At 26.9% G+C, this 25,404-nt stretch overlaps 1 protein-coding gene and 1 long non-coding RNA gene across 5 annotated transcripts in view; one reads left to right on the forward strand and one right to left on the reverse strand.

Moving 5' to 3' along the window:
* The first annotated feature begins 3,976 nt into the window (after positions 1–3,976).
* Positions 3,977–25,404, forward strand: part of LOC139426296 (uncharacterized) — a 119,189-nt gene continuing 97,761 nt past the window's right edge. Inside the window, exon 1 of the long non-coding RNA XR_011637518.1 lies at positions 3,977–4,047. This is a non-coding gene — a long non-coding RNA (uncharacterized lncRNA). The remainder of the gene's footprint in view (positions 4,048–25,404) is intronic.
* Positions 7,434–25,404, reverse strand: part of LOC107455074 (cyclic AMP-dependent transcription factor ATF-3) — a 99,683-nt gene continuing 81,712 nt past the window's right edge. For 2 of the 4 annotated variants that reach the window (XM_016072491.4, XM_016072490.4), the window contains exons 3-4: positions 13,645–13,752; positions 7,434–9,300 (exon numbers count right to left, since the gene is read on the reverse strand). In XM_016072491.4, coding sequence (XP_015927977.1) covers positions 9,091–9,300; positions 13,645–13,752 — 318 coding nt within the window. In that variant the 3' untranslated portion in view covers positions 7,434–9,090. The remainder of the gene's footprint in view (positions 9,301–13,644; positions 13,753–25,404) is intronic. The other 2 variants (XM_071184511.1, XM_016072495.4) reach the window with 1 other exon arrangement.

A 25,404-nucleotide genomic window follows, 5' to 3' on the forward strand; every position in this document is an offset into this window, starting at 1 on the left:
GAATAGGTAATAATCTGAAGGGACAAGGTTTGGTGAAGACTTCCCATTGAAGTGTTTTCAAATAGAAAAAAAAAATCATGAAAAATCGACGTTTAATGTCTCTTGGCTTCAGTTCGTATGAAACCCAGTCTTCTTGTTTTTGGATCATCGCCAACGATGTGAAATTACTTGCTGAGGCACTTGTAATGTAATAGCAAGTCCTTTTTGCTTTTGGAACGAATTTTCTTCCAATAATTCTTCCAATTCCTTGTCTTCCTACAATTTCGGCCTTCCACTGCGTTCTTTGTCTCCTACGTCAAACTAGCCGTTTTAAACCACTCACGGCAACTTCTCTCATTTAAAGCAGCCTCACCACATGCTTCTCCAAGCAATCTATGAGCCTCAGCTGCAGATTTCCTCAAATTAAGGAAATAAATAAAACGTTCCCGCAAATGTCGCTTATTTGGCACAAAACTTGACAATTTTGCATTAAAACAATTACGTAATGCTAATACGGAATCACTAATGCTTTAAGGTTATATTCTTACCAGATAAACCAAACTTACAATAAGACGTTTAGCATCAGTCAATTTCTACAAAACCTTCTGGTAGCGCCATCTTGTGGCGGGGACTTATTTGTACACCCAATATATATAACTTCTTTATTAAATGGCTCTTAATTGAGGTTAGAACGCAAGCGAAAAGGACTCTTTGAAGAACAAAGAAGGTAGAGCTTTTTTTTTCTTTTCTTTTTTAACTTTAGAGAGCATACATGATTGTACAAATAAATAAGTAAATTAGACTGAATTTAATTTATGTTCGGAAATTTGAGCCAATTGATTGGTTCCAGATATCCATTATGGGTTATAGTGACTCGAAATTGTTATACTTACGTCAATAGAATAGTCTTCTCAAACTTACCCAATTCTCCAGTCTTCATATTTTCTCCACTATTTATTCCACTACCAAGACTTCAGCCAATCTAATTTTTTCCTCAAAGCTGTACGTTTCAAGAGAAGTTGGTATATACTTGCCTGGGGGAAAAGTATGATTTACCGAACCTTGGACAGGTATGATTTACCGAACCATGGAAAAGTATGATTTACCGACCATGGAAAATTATGATTTACCGAACCATGTAGAAGGGTAAAGTGTGGAGAGTTCAAGTAGCCTTGAGATGTCTATTATAATTAAGAAAAAAATGATAATTATTATGGATTAAAATGTTTGGAAAGGAACATTTTTTAATGAAGATTGATTTTTAAATTTCTAAAGAAAAATAATCAGAACCTCAAAAGTGGGCTACTCTGTCTCATTCTACAATTCAATGAAAAAGTCTTAATAACTTTCATTTCAGGGTATTTTCTCGTATGTTTTGATATAAAAGTTTTTGACAATCGTGGAATTGAGTAAAATACGCAAAGAAAAATTTGAATAAAGAGAAAATAAAGTTGAAAATATATTTTTGTTTAAATTGAATCATAAAGCTTGTAATTCAATTTCAATATCCCTTTGCCATACTAATTGAAAAGTGCGATAATTGAACTAAAAAACATGGTTTTATAGAAGAAGAAATATTATTGAAGAAATAGTGTGTTTGGAAGGCTTTTGATAATCATCATTAAATATTTAAACCTTGTAATCTAGATTTTAATATTTACTATAAAATGTTACTAAATTAAATAATTCCAAGAAACTGAAACTGTAATATATTACTTGATTAAACACTTCTTTCGCTTCAAAAATAGTAGATTGTTTTTTCCAATTTGTACAGTTTTGAAGGGAATAAAGTTTTTAATCAAGCAATATCAGCTGTTGTTTTATTTTTCCATTCTATTAATACAAAGTTTACTTGTGCCCTCTTACTTTCACAATTAACTGTGTAACTGTAATCGTGAAAAACTATTATAATGCAATTAAGTGACTGAGTACATAAAAAAATAATAAAACTCCAAGATCGCATTAATGATTCCTCACTGTCTCATGCTGCTAAAATGAAATCGCTGTTATTATAGATTACTCTTATAAACTTTGCTCTATTTTAATTAAAATTTTGTACATTATGTATTCATAGTGACATGACTACGAATTCAATTGTTCTTGAATTTAACTGCATAGAAGTGTTTTTATTCATTTAAATATGATTTGAAAGAAAACTTATCATTAACAACCGTTGGTTACGATTTGCTTCCTCAGAAAGATACAATAAACGCTTTTTCCTACACTTCTTCATAAACAATCATTGGTTACAACTCACTTCTTCAGAAAGATGCAATAAACGCTATTTCCTTTAAAATTGACAAAAAAAAGTTACTTGTGTTTAGTAATATTTTTTTCTCTGCCCTCATTCAATCTGCAGAATTTCGCAACTGAACTATTTTTTTTCTCTCTCTTTTTTTTTTTTGGTCCAACCCAAATTTCATTAGCGTTTTGACTTTTTGTCTAAATAATAATAAAGATCACCTCAGGGCCTTATCTTCACAAAGTCGTTTTTGATATGAGGAAAAATTCTTCACTCATACTAATTATTTAATATCTACTTTAGATGAGAAATGTCACAACCTGCCCTTATTTCAACTCTTTGGAGTAGTTTCGAATGGAGGCCTAAATGGGAAGATATATATATATATATGGTGGGTTTTTGTTCTTTTTAAATTTATATACCTGTATAAAATAAATAGACGTGGTCTAGAAAAGTAAAAAAAATATTTATTTTATATAAAAATGCATTACAATATTATACTTTGGCACATTAACATAAAAATACTTTAGTATTATTGAATATATATTTAAAAAAAGATAGCACTTGAAATACTAGAAAAACGTAGCACAGAATTTTTCAGACATTGTGATGGAAATAGCAGACATTTCCATTTTAGCACTGTAAGAAAACATTTATAAAATCAAATTAGAATCATTCTTACAAAAAAACGCTGTCTGCGGTTTAAGCATGAAACAACAATACAGGACAACATTTTATCACACAGGAAAATGAAATAAAAATATTAAAATGTTTTACTTCAATCAATTTGATGTCTGGGTAATAAAACAAAAGAACAATATAAATTGAAATGTCATATTCTGAAAAGGAAAACAGACGCATAAAATGCATTGAGCACTTTTATTTCATAGAATGATTTCGCATTTTGTAAAGCTACTAAAATAAAAACAAGGACAAATACAAGAGAGTTATAGAATACGGATAATTCATAAAATATTTCCTGCGTTTAAATATAGATTACTTATTAAGCAATTATGCTTTAATTAACATAATGACAGATTACAACTTCTTACAACATTTGGGAAATAAATATTAATATATAAATTGAGATATATTTTAGTAATCTTTCAGCAGGTACTCATATGTGAGAGATATACTTGAAATGAATTTTATTATGCATTTTCAATCCCAAGGGCTTTATCGACATCAAATTGCATTATATTAAGTAAAACATGTTTGAATCAATTATAATTAATAACATTAGGGTATTAACAATGAGATTTAAATCTTTGAAATATGAATTCACATTTGATATTAGCGTTATCTAGTTTGTAGGAGAGACGTACTTGCTGGAAAGTTAATACATTTTATTACATCATTAATATTTTTAAAGAAAAAAAAACGGACTACGACACATATACTTGTACTGTTTTCTTGTGTATTACTAAAACTAAATATAAATATAAATATATTTATCCTTTACATAAGAAAAGTATGAAAATGAATTATTGTAAATATTAATACAGATGGATATAGTTTCAAAACATAATTAAAAACTACTAATAAAAGAGTTTTTTTCATAAAAAATTTTAATTCGTTGGCACAATTGCTTTAAAATAAATTCATCTAATCTTTTATTGTCAAATAATTGCAAATAGAACAAGCGCATCGTACTTTCATCTTTTTCAATTAATTCAATCTTTTTCAATTAATTCATTCATTTTTATTTGTGCTTTACTTATTGTTTTATACGATAAAACTAATTTTTGATTTTTATTTTGTAGATTTCCTTTTCAAATAAAACAAACGATTGAAGATTGATACCCCGAGGAACTAATGTCCTTAATGTAAGTCCAGTAATACGCTATTATTTGCGATTATATTTTATGTTAGTGATTTTTTAAAAAAAATATCTTTTTGTTATAAGCATAAAATCAATACATATTTTGCTATAAGCATACAATCAATATATATATTTTTTATCAGTATACATTTTGTTATAAGTACGTAATCTTTTGTTAATGGCCTTTCTTAAAGCATTTTCAACTTCGAAATGGTACATCATACTAAAATATACTTTTCTTAAAAGTATTTATACTAAAAAATGCGCTTAGTGCTACTAATTAATAAGTACTAACTAATGAAATTTTCATTGTATTTGTACATGCATTAAAAAAATTAAGCGAAAATTGTTTTAAGTATTTTTATAGGAATTATTGAGAATTTAAAAAGTAGAAAATATTTTATTAATGGCGTTTTGAGATTCTGTGTTTTAGATAAAAGCTTCAGGGTTATCACTTTGAAGATAATATTTAATCCTCTTTTTGCCGATAGATTACTTTTTAATAAGAATATTCTGTTGTATAACAGTAAAAAATAAAATGTGCTTCCTGCTATATCAAGAAATTTTATCAGAAACAATTATCCATAGTTCTTTTTAATCATAAAAACACATTGTTTGAACTTAATTACATAACAATAACTTTTCAAAGATTTATGATACTAAAAAGGAGCAATTATATTTTAAAATTCTTCATGATTGGATAATAAACAACCCGTTTGAAACAGGAAAAATTGTTTGTTCGACCAATTAGAGCAGATTTTTTTTTATTTGTAGGTACATTTATATGCAACATAAATGAAAAATAGATTGGGTTAACGATTTAAAAAATCTGTTTTTATCACTTTCATAAGTTGACTAAAAGTAAGATTACAGGTATGATGGAATGATGAAAGTATCAAAAATAATACTTAAAAAATATAAAATCACTAAATATTTGATACAAAATAATTCAGATATTCAAATATGCATACAATTATATGAGGTTATTAAGTAATAATTTATTTTTATAATTTATTATTTTGCTTCAACAATGAAACATAAAAACAAATTCAAATTATGAAAAAAAATAAGTAGTAGAATAAGTCTAACTAGTTTACCAAACACCAAATCAAGCAAAATAGCGCTATTTAAATTTACAAAATAATTGGAACGAAATGTATTCAAATAGTTATGTCATCGATTTGTATTTTTGGGCAACAAATGCTTTTTAAATCGGTAACAAGTAAACAATATGTATATTTTACAATAGCGTGATTACTTCGTTCTTTTCGGGAAGGAAATGATCAATATTTGAAATTAAACGTGGTACCTGTAAAAAGAATAACTTCATATACTTTATAATTTAAAAATTGATATTTTCTTAATTAGAGCACTAGCTTCATAATATAACAGCGTCAAAAGTTTAATAAAATAAAAAAAAGCATGTTTTTACATTATTTTTAGCAAATCTATATCTAAAAACATATATTCGGCTTACTGTATCTAGAATTAAAGGTGTCACATGTGCTGAAATTCGAGTTCAAGCTCCATTTTAAAAAAATTTATTAATCAGTCTTTGCGCATACACTGTAAAAAATTTCGTTTCAAATAGCGGCGAAAAGTACTTAAAAAAAGCTCTGCAGCCATAAAATCCATTTTACTGTAAAATCTATTTTAACCGTAAAATTTTATACTGCAATTTAGTTTATATTTTAGTATATATTTTATATTTAGTAACAGTGATTCAGTAATTTTTTAGTAAATATTACTGTAAAAATTACGGTATGCCAGATTTTTTTTTGACTAACTACTTTACGTAAAACTTTACGATAAAAATTGATTTTACGGTTTAAAGTAAAGGCACCATAAATGCTATTACTTTTTATTGTAATTTGATCCGAAATTTTTTACAGAGTAATTCAAAATATAACAATTCTGAGCGCATACTGTGTTAAAGTCAAAATATTTTTAAGCAATAATTTGTTTTTTACGTATTCAATACAATTTTACATCTTTAATTTGTTCATTACTGTAATCAATCACACCTTTCTCAACACTGAACCGATCGTTCAATTAAAATTAGGTTATTTTAATAACAAATGCCATACTTTAACATTTTATATTATTTACGTTTTGAAAAACATAATCGCTCATTCCTGGGGAATATATCTTAATATATTTATATAATACATAAATTTATTAACTTATACAATACATGAATTTATTAACTGACATAATACATAAATTTAGTTTTTAACAGTATATAAATTGCTATATTAATAAATGTTAGTTGCAAAGCATTATATAATAGATTATGATAACATATGTTATTACATGAACATATGCATATATGTGTATAAATGAATATATATTCCCGAATATCGGGTTACATTTATTCATTGGCTCAGAGCAATGCTTGCAACAATGTGCAATCCCGCCAATAGTAGCATAAACAATCAGATGTTTTTCATATTACCTTCTTATGTCATCACACATTTCAACTTTAACTAAACGAAAATGATGTTTTTCATTCCTTTAATTAATTTAAATTAGCAATATTTCTTTCCAGAATCTTATTTCATGAGCATCAAATCCTTTAAGTTAGATCGATGTTTTAACATTAAAACTGACTTTTAATTTCCGAAATTGGTACGATTTACTTAAAAAATATGATTGAACAACCTACAAATTACTATCGTAATTCAAAAATATCCTGAAGAACTAAGAAAAAGAATAACAAGCTCATTGCAAATACATTTTTATTTTATAAATACTCTTGAAATATTAATTTTTGTTCATAACTCTTATAGGCATATCTTTTGAGTGAAATTCTGAATAATGTTAAAATATGAGGAAGAAAAAAAGATTTAAATCATCTGATTTTAAAATGTAAAAATTGTTATTTAGAATTATTGAAAAAAAATTTGTATTTAAATATAACATGAATTATTTATTCTTATTTGAAACTAAAAATCAGCGATAAATTTTTCGCAGAACCACTGAAAAATCATCTCTTTTTTATTAAATTGTTTCTTTATAAACATTGTATAACGTAACAAACAATCTTCGTAAAATGCAGATCTGCAAAATATATCTTTTAATGAATATTGGTCTTAAATATTTGCGTGTTTTGGTTCTTAATTAATGTGATCCTGATAGCTATAAAGTAATTAATTATTTGATCATTTATGTTAATAAAACATAAAATTTACTAAAATTTTAATGAATAACTTTTATTAATTTTAAAAAGTTTAACATATGAATGCATTTAGATCCATAAAACTGCTTAATGGTGAATTTTTATAAGTATATTTATAAGACGTTTGTCACGAAAAACTGCAACTCCGATTCGTTTCAATAAAGAACACGTGCAGTGAATGTGAATCTACAAGTTTATCAAGAAGGCTGAAATTTTTAACAATCGTTTCCGGCTTCATGGTCAAGAACGCTTCTTAATCATATCGTTTATCGTTCCTTTCTTAGACATGTTGCGTTAATCTTACTCCGTCTTATCCATTTCTTTTTTTCCCTTCCTTCTTTTATAGTTCATTAGCTTCAGAATAACTGACAGATTTCATTTAATACAAATTTCGTTACGAGATTTACTCACTCGCTTATTAGCTGAGAGTTAAATCGAATTTAGATAAGATGTAATAAGAGATTAGTTTGTAGAGATTATTGAATACGTTACTTCTACAGTGCAAAGTAGAAAGTATCGTTTTGATAGAGAGATCAAAGTGCTGACAAGTGATTAAAAGTAGCAAGTTTTGCTATTACTTATCTTTTGTCGATTTTATAAAAAAAATTTCACTCCTAGAAAAGTTGCAATTGACTTAACTTAATGCTTTTATAGTGCAAAATAAAAACTACAGTTTAAATAGAAAGTTTAAACGCTCAAAATAGTAAAAAACTATAATCAGTATTTAACTGATTTGACATTTTTAAGGAGACTTCTCCAAATAAAGTTAAAATTTGCTTAGTTTACTTCTAAAATTATTTTGTAGAATTTTTTGGATATTTCAATAGCTTATATTCCAATAGAATCTTCGTCTAAATAGCAGTTGATAAAGAGACCACGAAATTTTAAATTATATTTCAGATTACAACAGTTATATTTTAGATTCAAGATTCACGATTTATATATCAGGAAATTGGAGATTTATATATTCTGGACATTTTATTTTAAGCATTTTAGCTTGGTTAATGTAAATGGGAAAGTTAAATAAATAAAAAAGTTAAATAAATTTGAACTGAAGTAATGCGAATTTTACTTAATGTCTTGTGAGTTATTGGAATTGTTAATTCATTTAGGTTACTTAATTTTGTTTATTAAAAAATTAATCTTATGTAAAATAGAATTAGTGGTGTCATACTGTCAGCTGAATTGTACGTTTTCGATTCATAAACTAAATTTAAACGAACAAGCTTCTTGATATTAAAATCTATATTGTGCTCATGAAATGGGCAATTCTAAGTGATTTCTTTAATTCGAATCTGACAATGTATTTTCCAACTGGAACATAAAAATTACCTTGCTTTATCTATTTTTATTATAATCTATCCTTATTCATAATTTTAAGTCAATCAGTACCTCAATCACAAAAAAATCAAAATTACAGCTAACTTTGAAACGAATCATTACAAACAATTATTAATCCCAACTCTTGTACTCTGTAAATACATTTCCTCAAGTATCATCCCATTCAATCTCGGAGTCATCCATTGCACGTTGGCTCATCTTTTGCAGACGATCTTCTGAAAATTTTGAAGAAACACCTTCATAGGCGTGTCATCCAAAATCAAGCCGACTGTAGGTTTTCAGATAACCTTCATAGGAATGGCATCCAAAATCAAACCAGCTGCATGTTTGAGCTACCCTTCATAGGTATGTCATCCAAAATCAAACCAGCTGCAGGCTTTCAGCTACAGAGAGGCGGTTGTCAATCGCATCAATATTAGCCCTGAGCCGGTGTCTGCATCCAAAAAAACAAATATACCACAACCCATTTGTTTTTAGCAGACATTCACAGGACATTAATTTTAGCAACTAATATTTAAATGATGTCAGTCAGCCAGATACTGATGACCAGGATGGCATCTGGTTGTGGACCACCTGATTGGGAAGAGAGCAGTAACTCCTTGCAGTCGGTGGTGGACGTTGCTTGGCACAATGTGGAAGATGATTTTGGAGAAGACCCATGAGCTCCTGCTTTTCTACTTCTAAAGAATGGATTTCATTTTTCAAGGCGTTATTATTAACTTCCAGAGATTCAGATTCCTAAAAAACAGAAAGAAAAAATTTATTTGACGTGAACTTGAAATCTATTCAAGCAAAATTTTGGACAAATTTCAAAGATTCATTGCTTTAACCTCCTTGCTTTAGTACTTAACTTAGCTTGAAACAAAGATATTATGACTTTTTAAATAATATAATGGTTGAATTTTTAAATATTGCGTAAGCATATTTTTAGGAGTTTTGGACAAACAATGTGATGTCTATTTTTCAAATTTAATTACTTTGGCAACGTACAAGAGATTTCTGATCAGTAAAAAATAACAAATCACAACTATCCGCAATTTATCTGAGTACGTATTATATGAACGGTCAAAGATCAGGGGTCTGCCCAGACATTTTGTGAAAGGTACTGTTATTGCAAAAATTGCTAAAAACCTTTTCAAGAAGTTTTTAAATTGTGAATAGATACAAGATTCTGCTCAACAATTCCTGCTACTAAATTAGAGATGCAATTTACAAATATTTGGTATTTAGCCTATACTGCTCAACACAAAATATTCATTACCAATGAATAATGGAAACAAAATCACTCACATTTTCATTAATTTCAATGAACATATTTCGAATAACCCAACTTAATAATGTATAACTTTTAATGTGTTACGCATACTTAAACAATTCTTAAATTTATAATATTTTATTTAAAAAATTGCCAAAATTTAATTTTTATTTACATAATATTCTATTAATTAATTTTATGAATAAATATAAAATTGATCAATTATTTATTTACCAAAAAAATTATGATTTGATATTTTAATAAGAATGCGCACAGATGTTTGTAAAAGTAGAAATATTGTCTTAGAATACTACATTTGGAATTTAAACTTAGGAAACTCAGTTTGTCTCGAACCGTCTTTTTCTCCCCCCCCCCGGGAAGGGTTTATTCCTTTAACAAAACAATAATGAAAATAAACAAATTTGTGAAGGGTTCGATTAAAAGATAAATTATTTTGTGAAGGGTTCGTTTTTATGAAAAGATATTTTGTGAAGGGTCCGTTAACCCAAATTTCTCCTAAACAGACCCCTGAAGAGATTTATCAGAATGGTTACACAAAATCTATTTCTTCAATTTAGTAATTTTAAGTGCCCAAAATAAAAAAACTGACCACCCTCAATGACTTTTGATCTAAAGGTTGGGTCTTCCCGTTCTAGGACTCAATCTTTATGGCTTGAAGGGGTGACATCAAACATACTAATTAATTAGTGCAAAAGATACTTTAAGTTGCGAAATCAGACACAAAAGCGTACTTTCTCTGAATAAACATATCTTCTTTTCGACAGATTCGGATTTTTGACCTTCAAAATATAGGAGGTAACCGCAATCTGGGAAACATTGTTCATGTAATTTGGTCAAGAAAGCGGTCCAAAGTTTGAACTCCATAATGTAAATTTGTTTAAAAAAGTATTTTGTCATATCTGGAGATATTTTTACGCGAATAGAAAATTTTTTGCACACAAATATAAAATTTATTTAGTCACAGATAATTTCATGCAAAAAATAAATTTTAGTGAGTATTTATTATTTTTTATAATTTTATTTTATACTGGTCGAGAAAATTTGGAATTGTAAGGCATGCAATTTTTTTACATCATATTAAAGAATGTATTTTTAGATGGCAAATTACAAAATTTGAGCAAAATTGATATTATACTTCCTGAGAAATCAGATTTTAAAAATACGACTCTTGAAAAACATGATTTCTCTGAAACTATTCCACCGATTTTGCTCAAAATTTGTATTTTGTCATTTAAAATTACATTCTTTAAAATGATATAAGAAACTGTATACCTCACATTAAGAAATATTTTCGACTAGCATAAATAAAATAATAAAAAATAGTAAATACTTACAAAAAGTTATTTTTTTTAGTGGAAATATCTTTGAATAAACGAATTTCATAATTGTGTGCAAAAAATTTTCAATTCGATAAAAAATTTCTCGAGATTTGGCGAAATACACAAAAAGTAAAATTAACATTAAGGGGTTCAAATTTTGGTCCACTCTCCAGATCAAACTATGAGGACCATATTTCCCAGATTACGGCCAGATTATTGGAAATCAAAAATCCGAATCCGTGGAAAAAAAAGTTATGTTTATTCAGAGAAAGTACGTTTTTGTGTCTGATTTCGTAACTTAAAATATCGTCAGCACTAATTAATTTAGCATATTTGAGGTCACCCTCTCGAACAGTTAAGATCGAGTCATGGAACACGAAGATCCGACCATTAGATCATAAGTTATGGAGGGTGGTCCGCTTATTTTTTTTGAGCACTACACTTATTAAATAGTGCATATATTTACTTTTGATTAGTTATTCAGGGAATTGAAGTATCTATTATCTACTAGGAAACTTCCAAAGGGCTTAAAAATAATGAATGATGAATTATTTGTTTTTTATTTTTCGTCGAATCCCTCTTAAATGAAGAAGATTTGATCAGATATGAATGAATGAAATAATTTATTGCAAAATGAACGGATATACTCTATAATTTGAAGAAAATAGCATCAATAAAACAGCAACAACAATTGGAGTATTTATTATAATTTGTAAAGATTAACTGACAATTTACACTGTACGCAAAAATTACAATAATTATAAACGTTAAATGTTGCTAATTTAAATGTTGTGCTATACCGAAAAATGCATTTATGATTATAAATGCATTTTTCGGTATAGCACAACATATATATAGCAAAGCATAAAAATTTATTTTTCAAAATTATTTAAAAAATTAGGTAACTCAGACAAAATTAATTCATAACAAAATAAAAATCTGACGCATGATCAATATTCTTGTTTCATAATTTGCCGAAAGCATTCTGAAGACAGTGTGAGAAATTATCTAGCTAAATCTAGCTTTCAAGGTTTCAAATGACAAAGAAACCGGAACTAAGCCTGATTAGAAGTGAGGAATGTAATTAATAAGTTTCAATGCCGTAATCGGAACAACCTTTTTAACACGCAAATCGTAATAAAACCTTAATAAAGTTATATCTGTATAGTTATAAACAACTTTATGTTTCCGAGAAATAACTTTATATATCCTTTTATAAATCCTTTTTAATAAACAGTGCATTTTATAACAGCCGAAATCAATACTAAAACTTTTAAAGGGAACACCACGATGATCGAAAAAAAAGAAAGAATACATATGATGTGAGTTTTCGAAAATATTTACAAAAAATATATTACATGAAGTTTCAAAAATATTTGTAGGATGAGTCAGAAAGATTTAAGTTGATTTTATAATTTTATTTTATAATTTTATAACTGGTGCAGAATTTGCAGACTCGATTCTGAGTCATGATTATCATTGTTCACATCCGTAGCCTTGTAATTTTGAACCCGATTCAGAAGACAAAAGGATCAAACACTGGGCCAAACTAAGCCTTCGCGGAGGACTACTGTCTATCACTGAGGATATCATACGTCAGCACCGTTATGGGTGCGAGCCGGGAGCAGAATTGAACCAGCCACAGCTTTGATTCGAACCTGGGTCACTTATTAGTAGGCGAACGCTCTACCCCCTGAGTAACTCCAGCTATAGTATAGTTCACTTTATTTTATTTTATAACCGTCGTTTAAAAGTAGACCCAATTTTGGGTTTATGACTGCTAATGTTCAACTTCGTAGCCTTGCAATTTTGAACCCAATCCAGGAGACAAGGGAATTCTTGCATCAAAAATTGGGAGAAATTTACCTTCATAGAGGATTTTTTGAATGAACTAACCCTCATTAGCGTTACATGGAGGAAAAAACTACGAAAACCTCACACGGTTAGCCTGACGGCAAGGGGACCCATGATTCGTCTACTATTCAGGATATTTTAAGTCAGAGTAAAGTTGATTGAAATTTAACTTATAAGCAAATTTAAGGTATAAGCAAATTTGAATAATAATATAGTTAAAGAAGCTCCGAAATATTTAAGAGCATTCTTTTCTTTCTTTTTTTTTTTTTCAATTAAAAGTTGAAACAAGAATGCTATTTTGAAAATAGTTCAGGTAGTTATTTTGCAAAATCGTAGTTTTGCTACATTCACGAAATATATTTTTAATACGAATAAAGAGGTGAAGTAACTAATAAAAATATTAAAATTATTTGAATCAATGACGTAAATCCAAAGGCAGTTTATGAACAGATATGAGTATTTTTTAAGTAGAGTGCTTTTCTCAATTTGTTTGTAGAGCTAAAATATGAATTCCAAATGATGGGAGATTTAGGTATGATATATGCCCTTTTTACGACTTCTGTGAATTATTTTTTTATCTCTATCGTATTTTACAGACCATGACTCAGACAGAAAATATAATAAAATAGTTACCTCAGCTAGACGACCTGTTCTTTCTTTTTTCTTATTTCTGCATTTGGTGGCAGCTACTTTGTTCCTTTCTCTACGTCGGCGTCTTCGGTCTTCATCTTCTTTCGTAAGCTAGAGAAAAAAAAGAAAAAAAATGTTATAAAGATCAAAGATTTTATGATAATAATCTATTATATAAATATAGTTTGAATCAGAATTACACAGGTCTGCTTGTATTCGATTGAATTCGTTTGTCCCCCCCCCTTCTTTCCTTATTTTTTACCATTTCATACAAGCTCTAATAATTTCTTTTTTATCATTTGTTGAAAAACGTAGAAATAAAGATATCATAATTTTCAAAATAATACTACTAAAACGTTTTTGTTTTATTTATTATTTTTAGTTTTTTTTAAAATTAAAAAAGGGGTAACCTTTAATGTTAAAAATTTTGTTGCTTATTAAATCGCATTATCACACTTACTAAACTTGATTACATGGTAATAAGGTTCAATTTAACACCTAATCAAAGTTATTACATATTCGTACCGTATTATGGATTAAAGTATCGATATTATGTTTCAACATTGAACTAAATTTTCTTTATTTTTTACCATTTCATATAAGCTCTAATAATCTCTTTTTATCATTTGTTGAAAAACGAGGAAATAAAGATATTATAATTTTTGAAATAATACTACTTAAATGTTTTTGTTTTATTTATTTTTTTTAGTTTTTTTAAAGTCAGAAAAGAGGTAACCTTTAATGTTAAAAATTTTGTTGCGTTTTAAATCACATTATCACACTTACTAAACTTGATTACATGGTAATAAGGTTAAATTTAACACCTTATCAAAGTTATTACATATTCGTACCATATTATGGATTAAAGTATCGATATTATGTTTCAACATTGAACTAAATTTTCTTTACTTTTTACCATTTCATATAAGCTCTAATAATAGCTCTAATAATTTCTTTTTATCACTTGTTGAAAAACGTGGAAATAATACTACTAAAATGTTTATGTTTAACATAACTACTAAAATGGTTATGTTATGTAATTTTCGAAATAATACTACTAAAATGTTTATGTTTCATTTTTTAAATTTTTTTTTAAGTTTTTTTTTAGTCAAAAAAGGGGTAACCTTTAATGTTAAAAATTTTGATGAGTATTAAACCACATTATCATACTTACTAAACTTGATTACGTGGTATTAAGGTTCAATTTAACACCTTATCAAAGTTATTACATATTCGTACCATATTATTATGGACTAAAGTATCGATATTATGGTTCAACATTGAACTTAATTTTGTATCAGGGTGAAAAAATACTAGATTTTTACAATGTAAACCGAAAAAGCTCAAAATGGAGAAAGACTTTTCTTTTTTAAGGAACATTATTTCTAATTTTAAATTTTGAACAACAGATAATAATTATTCATAGTTTTCTTTTTCTTTTTTGCTTTTAAAAAATTTATATTTTACTGAAGCATTAAAAAAGAAACAACAACAATAAAACATTAAAATACATCAACCTCAGGTATCAGAATGCATGAACAATGAAGGCAATGTATCTAAATCGATGCGTAGTAATTACCATAAAAAATAGTGAGTGATTATATTTTCTGACTTATAATAACTGCTTTTTTTTTTCAATTCCCACCTGGAGGATGACTTTTCGTCATACAAGCATCTGAGGGGCAGATTTGTTGGCCACTCTTTCAGAAGCACTTAGGGTAAGGCGACGTTTTCTCCACAGTAAGGATATATAGTACAGAAAATGAATGAACATCTATGCCTTGCCCGGAAATCGAACCCAAAACCTTTCTGATGCAAGGTCAATACCTTGACACCTACACAGAACCCTTCATTACATGCACACTTTAAAGTAACGTCACATTCTTTAATTGGTTTTTCTGAAAATATGAATTCTGAAATGAAGTTTATTTACTAATTATAATTTTTTTGTGAAAGATCAAATGACTATCCTCAGCAGTTTTTAAAGTAAGACTTTGTAGATTTATTTTTTATTTAGTCAGTATGAATCGCTCGATATAGTTAGGGGACTTTTTGCAGTTTTTCAAGAACGCAGTGACGAAATGTTAAGCGAAGTGTCATTTACGTGATTAATACATTTACTTGAATTTATTCTTTACACATATTTTAATGTTCAAAAATTGTCAAAGGACAAATATAAAAGGAACATTTTTGACTTAACACTCCTTAAAAAGTCGGTAAATCTTAATATCTTGATTCAAGTTTTGTAACGAAGAGGGGGTGCCATCCCCTCTGCAGGTGATCAAAATTGTGATGGCATGTCTTCGGATCATCCTCAGGGGTGTTTCCCAGACCGTCGCCAATAGCCCATTGTGCAGCTCTAGTGCGACGTAAATTAACTACAACAACAACAACATCAAGTTTTGTAAATTTGTTAAAACTTTAGTAAGGTGTAAAATCAAACCACGTTTCCCTTCAAGCTGAACCATAATAGCATATTAACACCATATTATGGTTGCAGCAAACTCGAACGATATAGAGGTTCAACACGGTCCGAAATTTAAAGATTTCGGATTTTCTAGCAATTGCATCGACTTTAAATATTAATTATATTTAGAAGTGATTAAATGTTAGAAATATTTTGTTATAAAAGTGATTGTTCTGAAAAGAATAAAAGTTTCATTTAAACTTGGAACTGGGCATTAAAAAATATTAATACCTGATAACAAAAAAAGGAGTATTAGAAGTTTCCTATAAATTATTTTTGAGTTTCGTTCTTACATTTTTCACGGCATAGGTCAAAATTTACTTATTTTCATACGCATTTTGCATACCTTATCTAAGACTTCATTTAGCAAAAATAATAATAATAATAAAAAACAAAATGCTAAAAAAATGTTTTGAGATGATCACTTCATTTAATTGAAAAGACACTTTCTTCTATTGCTGTTACATACTTCCTTGAAGTCGAGAATTTTGCTGTATCAGAATGAGATATTAATTAAATGTGACAATTCTATCACGGGACTTCTAATTTTCAATCCTTTATCCTTCAGAAAAAGAGATACTTAAAAGATATTTCATCTACGATAACCGTAATGGAAGATAAAGTTCTAAATCTGAAACAAGTATTTTTATCTTGGATTTCGAACTATGTAGTAATTTTTTTTTAAAGCACGTGTTATGGTCACGTGACTTTATAAAACGTGAACGTAACGATAAAAATGGATAATTGGGAAGGGACGAAATATTTAATTTCTCCAATTCCAAACTGTGCCTGAGCATTTCGTTATATAAATAAAATAATTAGATAAACTGATAGGGGACGGATTTTTTTTTATCAGAATAATTATGTAACTCTGTTTTTCTGGTTTTGCTAAAAATCCTTAATCTTCAAAAAAGAATAAAAGGTAAACTTCTATTATTTTAAAAATATTTTTATTCCTAAAAACTTCAGTCATAATTTCAAAAATTAATAATTTGCTTCAATATTTTTTAAGGAAAAGCTAATTAACTCTGCCCTGATCTAGATTCGGATCTTATAATCTCAAACACGGACAAAATATCGACCAACAAAACGAACTAAAATTATTAAATTACGCTTCAATATTATTTAATGTTAAAATAACTTGGGTAGCGCTTGTACTGGCCACAGATACAACATTTCTATATGAAATTTTTCTCGTTTTGTAAATACTCCTTTTAAAGATCAGTATTTTTTTTAAAAACTGCAAATAGTCTTTTACACCAATTTTGCATTTAAGTTGAGTAATTATATTTTCATGTATTTTATTCCAAATAAATCTGTTCATAATTTACATCAAAATAACAATCTATAAATTTTATGTAAATTGATATTTTAAATTTCGTTAAAAAGAAAAAGTTTGAATTCTAAAGATAAACCTTACATATAATTTCAAAATGTTATTTTATGATTGTAGTGTTAGGAAAGAGGAATTAATAATGTATATATTTTCTCTTGTAAAGTTTTTTTAATTAAAAGCATCAGGAATAATTTTAAAATTCATAAATTTACATATTTAATAAAAAGCCATAAAAATTATTTAACTTTAATAAGTTTTTACTTTAATTATGTTTTAAAAGTATTGAAATCTGCACATTTAAATTTTTAAATTTTTATTATCAAACTTGCATTTACAATAATGAGAATAAAAGCAAAAGGAATAATGGTAGGAATAAAAACAATAGGAATAATAGGATTAATAGTACTATAGTACTATACAATTTATTAAAATATCAACCATAAATTCAATGCAAAATTAGTATTAAAAAATAAGTTAAGTCACTTTGAAAAATAAGTAAAACAAATAAATAAATTAGGAAAGAAAAAATAATTTAATGATATCTGAAATTAGTATTCATTTTAAACTTCATAAAGAAACTATCTCCTTTTCGTTAAATAAAGGCTAGTCCATAAAAAACGATGTTAGATATAATGGGTAAAGTATATTTTAATAAATGAAAAAGTTGATAAAAATTAAATTTTAAGTACGAGGCGCAGATGTTTATCGAAATAAAGTTGGTCTAAGCGCAAACTAACGAAAAATTTCACTCGTGGTATGAAAAAGTAATTAACAACTATAACTTGTAGTTCTACAACCTAAATACATTTCAGTCTGCGATGTGGTAAAATGAAAAACATAAATTTTATGGAAAAATATTCTAAAAACAATTAAGTTTTAGATAATATAAGAAAAATCGAAAAATATTAATAAATATTTATTAAATAAATATATATTTTTTATAAATATATAATAATAATTAATATATATTTATTAAATAATTCTTTGAAGTATGGGGTTGCAAAAACCAAGAGTGATGGTAAAAAGAGACGAATTAAGTTGATAAACTGCGTTGTTTTTATTTAATTAATTTTTTAGGTTCAATTAACCTAATAAATTGTGTAACTTGTATTTAATTAAATTTATTATTATGTTCATGTAAGCATTTTTTTTTATCAGAAAGTACGAATTTAATTAATTTGAACCGAATTAATTTCATTGTATATTTAGAACTCAAAGAAAATATTTTATTTATTTATGTTACGGCTATTAAAAAAAATGTTGAGCACCATGGTCTCAAACCCAATAAAAAGTTAAATTGATTAAAAATTATAGCCCGCATGAATGTGTAAAGCTAAAAACATGAAAAGAGAAGAAAAATAAGTTATCCCGTTCTTTAATAGGTATGAATGTTTAGATATTGCGAGGTAAATGCTAATAATGAAAAAACTTTTTACAACTATTTTTATTTTGTAGTTTCAAAATACAATACAATAAAGGAAGTAGTAGATAAGCAGGTTTAAAATAAAGATTGATAGAGCTCGTCAAAACCGAGTAGGGAAGTGTTTCCCAAGGTGTGGTACGCGTACCTCCCGGAATACGGGAACAGTTTAGCGAGGGTACGCGTTCTTATGCGAAATATCTTACAACAAACGAAGATTTCAAAAATTTTATTTAAAAACGAAGCTAGTCATGAAAATTTACGATTACGTATTTTTCTATTGGCTATTTTTTGCAGAGTCAACCGTTAGTAATTAGTGGTGTCAACAGCTAGTTGTGATTTTTAACTTCTGTGCAATTTTTTTAGAGTAAAAAATACATTCATTTTTTTAATGATGGCATACAGCGTTACGAAATATTTAGAAAGGGTACACAAAAGTAACACTGCAGTAGGGGGATAAAACCAGTACATAGCACTTTTGATTCGATTACTGCTGCGACTTAAAAGAAAGCCCTAGTTGAAGATAGTTACCGTTTAATTTAGAAGTGAAGAAAAGGCGGTGTAAGTTATTTGTTTGTCAATATCAATGTTTTGAAAAATTAGATTAGAAATGTTGCAATTTTTACTCTATCGATTTTACTTTTTAGTTTTTAATTACTTGGTGACTTATTTTGAGTAAAATTAACCTCTGATAACAGTTTTTTTAGACATAATTTTAAATTAATAAAGCAATTTTTGTATCACGTTTAAAATATACTATTTTTTTCTATTAATTTCTTTTCTGATCTGAGGCCATGTCAGTCAGATATAAACGTGTAGTATTAAAGGTAAATTACAGGCTAGGTCAAAATCTCAGTTGGTTGAATATAGTGTTTCAGTTGTACATGAAGCCGGTAAGAATACAGAGGAGCATGATCAAAGTTTTATTTGTGATTTTTATTTTGAAATCTGATCAGCAAACTTGATTTACTAAACATTCAAGCAATATTAAAATTAAAATTATTTACCTCGATTTTTAAACCCCTGAGAGTTTACCAGTGTAGAAAGGTCTTTATATTAATTTAATGCTCTAAATAAATGCTCAAGTGGAAAAAATAGGCGTTTTTATAGTATATATCCTGCTTTATCTGACCAGGTTTGATAAAATATAATTTATTCTTTAAGCTAAGGGGGTTAGTTATGATCAAATAGAATTTTAAGCAATTTTATTCTTGTAGATATTTTGAGGGATCAAAACCGCTTAATTTAAAGACTAATTATTAAAATAAAGACTGCTTTTTTCAAACTTCCCTGCTACTAGTTCCCCCCCCTTTTCTTCGTCTTTTTTGCTGTCACTTATTGTATTAATTTATTTTGTGAGATTAAAGTTTTTTAAACATCGACTGCTAGTCAAGAAGTTCAGATAAACTTTTTATGTATATAAATGAAAGATTTTTAATTCTTCAGGATAAATTAGTAAGTTGTTTACATAATATTGTTTGAAAATATGAAAATTTCAGTGTTTAACATTTTATTGCCGAAATTTTATTTTTTAATTATTTTTCCAAGTAAATGTAACTTTAATGGAATTGTCACAAATCATTATATTTAAATTCATGTTCGAATTTGTCTGATAATAAATGAGAATAAAAACAAAAAATTCGTATGAAAGTAAAAATAAACCACGATTTAATTTTTTGTATTATTGTTTACGAAAAGAAATGAAAGCTAAAAAAATATATTTAATTTTAAAGTGATCAAATTCAAAATTTGATTTATATATATATATATATATATANATATATCATACAATGAATCATAAACGTATCATACAAAGTCAATGTCTACATTTTTAATTATTATTTTGAAGTTTTTTACTACTCAAATATTACTTAAATACTTCATTCATACAGTCCTTTCGTTAAAGGAAATATAAAATAAAGAAGAAAGTTGTATTCCTCACTAATGAAGTAATTCTTTCGAGTAAAAAATGTCATATCAAAATCACTTATTTAAGTTAAATATTTTTTATGGAAATAATATGAAAGTTGTGCAAAATTTGAAAGTTTATTTTAATACACTTTATTATAGAAATAGTACAAATTAAATGGAAGAAAACGAACAGTAAGAATATGTTAAAAAAATTAAGATTTATAAAAGCTGTGTAATCCACCAGATGGAGTTACTGAAAAGCAATAAACTTTTCTGAAGCCTCAAAAAGAATAATCCTGGGCCAATATGCATACTTTGATTATTTATAATTTTTCGAACTAATTACTGTGTTTGTTGCTTTATTATTTACAGATTTCAATTAATTAAAAAAGAGAATTTATTACATGTGAATTACCGAATTAAAGGAGGAAATCAAGGAAGAAATTATTGTTAGTTTTTTAATAATTTTTTTATTATTAAACTATGAATAAAGAACTGATATTAAAAGTGTATTATATATTTATATCAAATGCAACATATCTTTTTCTGAAATAAAAGTAATAATTCTCTAAATTAACATTTAAAATTGAGCTTGATTTTCCATAAATTTAATCGTTTCATCGTATTACTGATAGATGGCAGCACCATAAGATTGCTACACAATAAAGTTGACGTAATCTAACAAATAACAAAATCTAGCAAATATTATATAATATCTAATAATATTAATGATAATAATAATAAATAAAAATAGATAAATAAAAAAGGGTGAAAAAGACATATTTAACAAAAGATGGTAGCAAAGATTCAACGAAGTTTTAAAATGTTAATATAATGGCTAAGAAAACTCAGAAAAAGTTTTACTGCAATGAAAATGAGTACTAATATAAACATTATTTTTTATTTATAAAAAACGTATTGAAATAAATTCTACTTGACGATTACGTATTTGTTTTCGAATCTCAGTTTGCTATATTTTTTTATTAACTTTTGATTTAATTACTAGATTTTCACGTGTGAGGTTTCAATCGTAATGGTTTAAGAGCCTAAACTTTAAATATGCTAATAATTAGACGGTATTTCAAGTTGCGAAAGCGGACTTTTTCCGAATAAACATACCTTTTCTTTCAACCGATTTGAGTTCTTGGTATTTGAAATATGGAGATTAGCCACAAACTGGAAACTATGGTTCCAATAGTTTAAGCAAGAGAGAGGTCGAAAATTTGAGCCATTTTCAGTTCATTTTCAATGTAGAAAGCAGATACATAACATCGGGGAAGCATAGGTGAGAGAAGGGTCGCAACCTTTATTTCCAAACGTCAGTTTCTTAAATCCAAAAAAGTCATTCTTTAACAATTTTTAATTTTAAATCTTTTATACATACTTCACAAAATATTTTCATGTTATAACTATTTTAAGAGGAGTATTTTAGTAAGACAAAATATTTTTCAAATCATAATTTGAATATTTTAGTTTTCATACAAGTGATAACGAATTTTTCGTCTTCAGTTAATTACAATTAAGATGAAACATTTTAAAGAAAAAAAAATTTAAAGAAATAATTCTAGCTAGTTTTTAAGTGTAGTTAATGGTTATTTAGTATACCTTATACGCAACATAACATTTTAAAATCATAATAATTTTTTTTAAAACATAAGGCAATAATTTCTAAGGATACTTTTGTATCACACAATTTTCAGTAAGACACCCACAGTACAACAAATTTCTAACTTAAAAGAACTCGAAACTTATTTTCTGATTTCTGTGAGGCTTAAATTTGTGTTGAGATACAGAGAATAAAATAATAAGACTTCTATTTTTTTGCCATAGAATTTATTGAACTAATTGTAACGATAGATTTCTATTGAAATGAAATATCAGTTTTTATTATTAATTTATAATAAATGCATCGCACGATTGTTTTACATGTTTGGAAACAATGTTTCCTGAAATATTTTTTTTAGATTATTTTGTCCTAGAAATCAAAAAAGTTTTGAGAATTAAAGACAGTATTTACAGGATCATTCATACACAAAGAAAAAAATTCTGGTAAAATTTACCGTATTGTATGATAATCACATTTCTGGTAATAAAAAAAGTTATAATTTTCATTAATAAAACAAAAATATATGGTGTTTAAACCATTAATTTTGTAATTTTAGCGCTCTTAAGGTAACGGTTTATCAGAAATTCTGGTTTGTAAATTATTGATCTTTTTACCACACATTCATTAAAAAATACAAAAGCGAAAAGTAAATTAAACAGAATAAATTATTTTTAGGCCGTGCTCTAAGGCCGTGTTTCCCAAACTTATGAATTTTGTGTACCCTTTCTAAATTTTTCATAACGCTGCGCACCACTAATAAAAAAATTAATGTATTTTTTACTATTAAAAAATTGCACAAAAGTTAAAAATCACACCTGGCTGTTGACAAAACTAATTATTAACTGTTAACTCTGCAAAAAATAGCCAATAGAAATATACGTTATAGTAAATTTTTATGGCTAGCTTTGATTTTAAATAAATTTTTTTCGAAATTTTCTTTTGTTGCAAGATATTTCGCATAAGAACGCATACCCCCGCTAAACTGTTCCCGTACCTCTGGAGGTACGCGTACCACACTTTGGGAAACACTGCTCTAAGGTATCACGGTTAAATTGCCAAATATTATCACGTATTTTAAAACCATAGTACTTTGTTAATTTTACCAAAACGCTTCGTTAAAAATTATCGAGCTTTTTGGCGTTCCCATAGAGCCAGAAACGTGGTAAATTCCACCATAGTATGGTTGTTAGACCATACCTTTTTTTCCTTCTCAGCGTAGATTCTATGTCATATCGTAAATATCGCGTAGCGTCTTAGCGTAGAAATCGCGAGTCTATGAACGTTATTTCAATTTGCTTCAATTTTAAAATGCTACGATATAAGGATTAAGAACTTTAATGTAATTACTCTGTTAAATAATTAAAAGGGTCTAATAAAGTATGACTGAACACAATAAAAGCTTAATTCTTTTAATTCCTAATGTGGTCCGAAACTCTTAAAATTAAAAATTACATAATCAAGTCACAAGATTATAATTATACATTATGATGAGAGCAATTCTTTAATAATAAGATCTTCGAGATTAAGTTAAAAACGAAATAAATTTGCAATAAATTTTTAAGTGTTTTAGGTGCAACGAGGAAAACAATCACATCCTAATTATACATTTTGATATTTTCCATACACTGTTTGCAAACGAGATCATTTAAACTTATCAAAAATTAGCTTTGTCATAGCTTTATAATATATCTCTTTCAAATGAATACGTTAGCAAGTTTCAAGATGGTGTATTAAATTATTGTTGATAGAAATCCTGTGAATTTTTATTTTCCTGTAAATTTTTACCGGCACTAATTTTTTTTTATTTTCAGAAAAAGGGTCTTTACATTTAAATCAATATATTTGTTAAAAATATTCTTTTTTACTATCATGTTTTCGGTTTTGATATTAATTTAAGTTTAAAGACTTAAAACTAAAAATGTTCTTTTATTACAAAAAAATAATAATGGTATGTTATTACCTTATTGAGCAACATTTTATGGCAAAAAATATTTAGTTATCGTTTAACAATTATTAAACTTTAAATGCGTTTTAGTGACTTTTTAATAAATCATATTTTTTTTATAACAAATTTTATGTAAAACTGTATTCTCTCAAAGTATACAGTTAAAGTGATGAAAACAAAATGACAATTAAAAATTCTAAGGCAATATTAAGAGTTATCTTTCGCATTATTGCTTAGTAATCTCCTCGTCTAAAAATATTTTACGAATTTTTATAAAGATAAAAAATTAGGTAAGAATTAAAGAAAAGGTTCGCAGATGTGATTGTTGTGGTAACCGAGCAAATTATTAGGCTTAAATTTTCCCAATAGAATTAGAAATTAAATCCATGGAACAAATTTGTGTTAATATATGAGAAACTTTTAGGAATAAATGTAAAAGATTTTGATTTTGACATAAAAGTCTGTTTATTGTCGAGAAAAAAAAATTTAAATATGATTTTGAAATAATTGGACGGTTAAGCAGCAAGAGACGAAACCAGTATAAAAATATTTATATAAATTTTGTAAAATCGTTGTTCAAAGTAGTGTTGTTTTTGGGTTCACGTATTTAATATAAAGGACAAAATTACTTAGTCTAATTAATGTAAAGATTTATTATTAGGCCAATGGCTAAAAATAAAAGTACTCATTGGCATCATATTCGTAATTACCTTGATGAAAAAAATATCATATGCTTTTTCGCGTCAACTAATTAGATATTTTCTAGCAAATTACAAAAACTTTTTTTTTTAAATTCTTAAAATGCATTAAATCGTTTTGATATGGAAATAAAAATATTTATACTCGGTCTTTATCTTTTTGAAAAAATGAACTTATAATATATAGTATATATATACAACAAAATAAATAAATACAAGAAAACACGAAGAAAGTTAAGAAAAACAATTTGCGGATATAATCGTGTGGGCTGATGAAAAGATTATAGAATTTATTTTCCGGTTTTTTTAAAAAAATTGCATCCTTTTTTTTTTTTTTTTTTTTTTTTTTTTTTTTTTTTTTTTTTTTTTTTTTTTTTTTT

The sequence above is a fragment of the Parasteatoda tepidariorum genome, chromosome 8 (assembly GCF_043381705.1).
Source record: "Parasteatoda tepidariorum isolate YZ-2023 chromosome 8, CAS_Ptep_4.0, whole genome shotgun sequence".
In the NCBI taxonomy this organism is placed as follows: domain Eukaryota; kingdom Metazoa; phylum Arthropoda; class Arachnida; order Araneae; family Theridiidae; genus Parasteatoda; species Parasteatoda tepidariorum.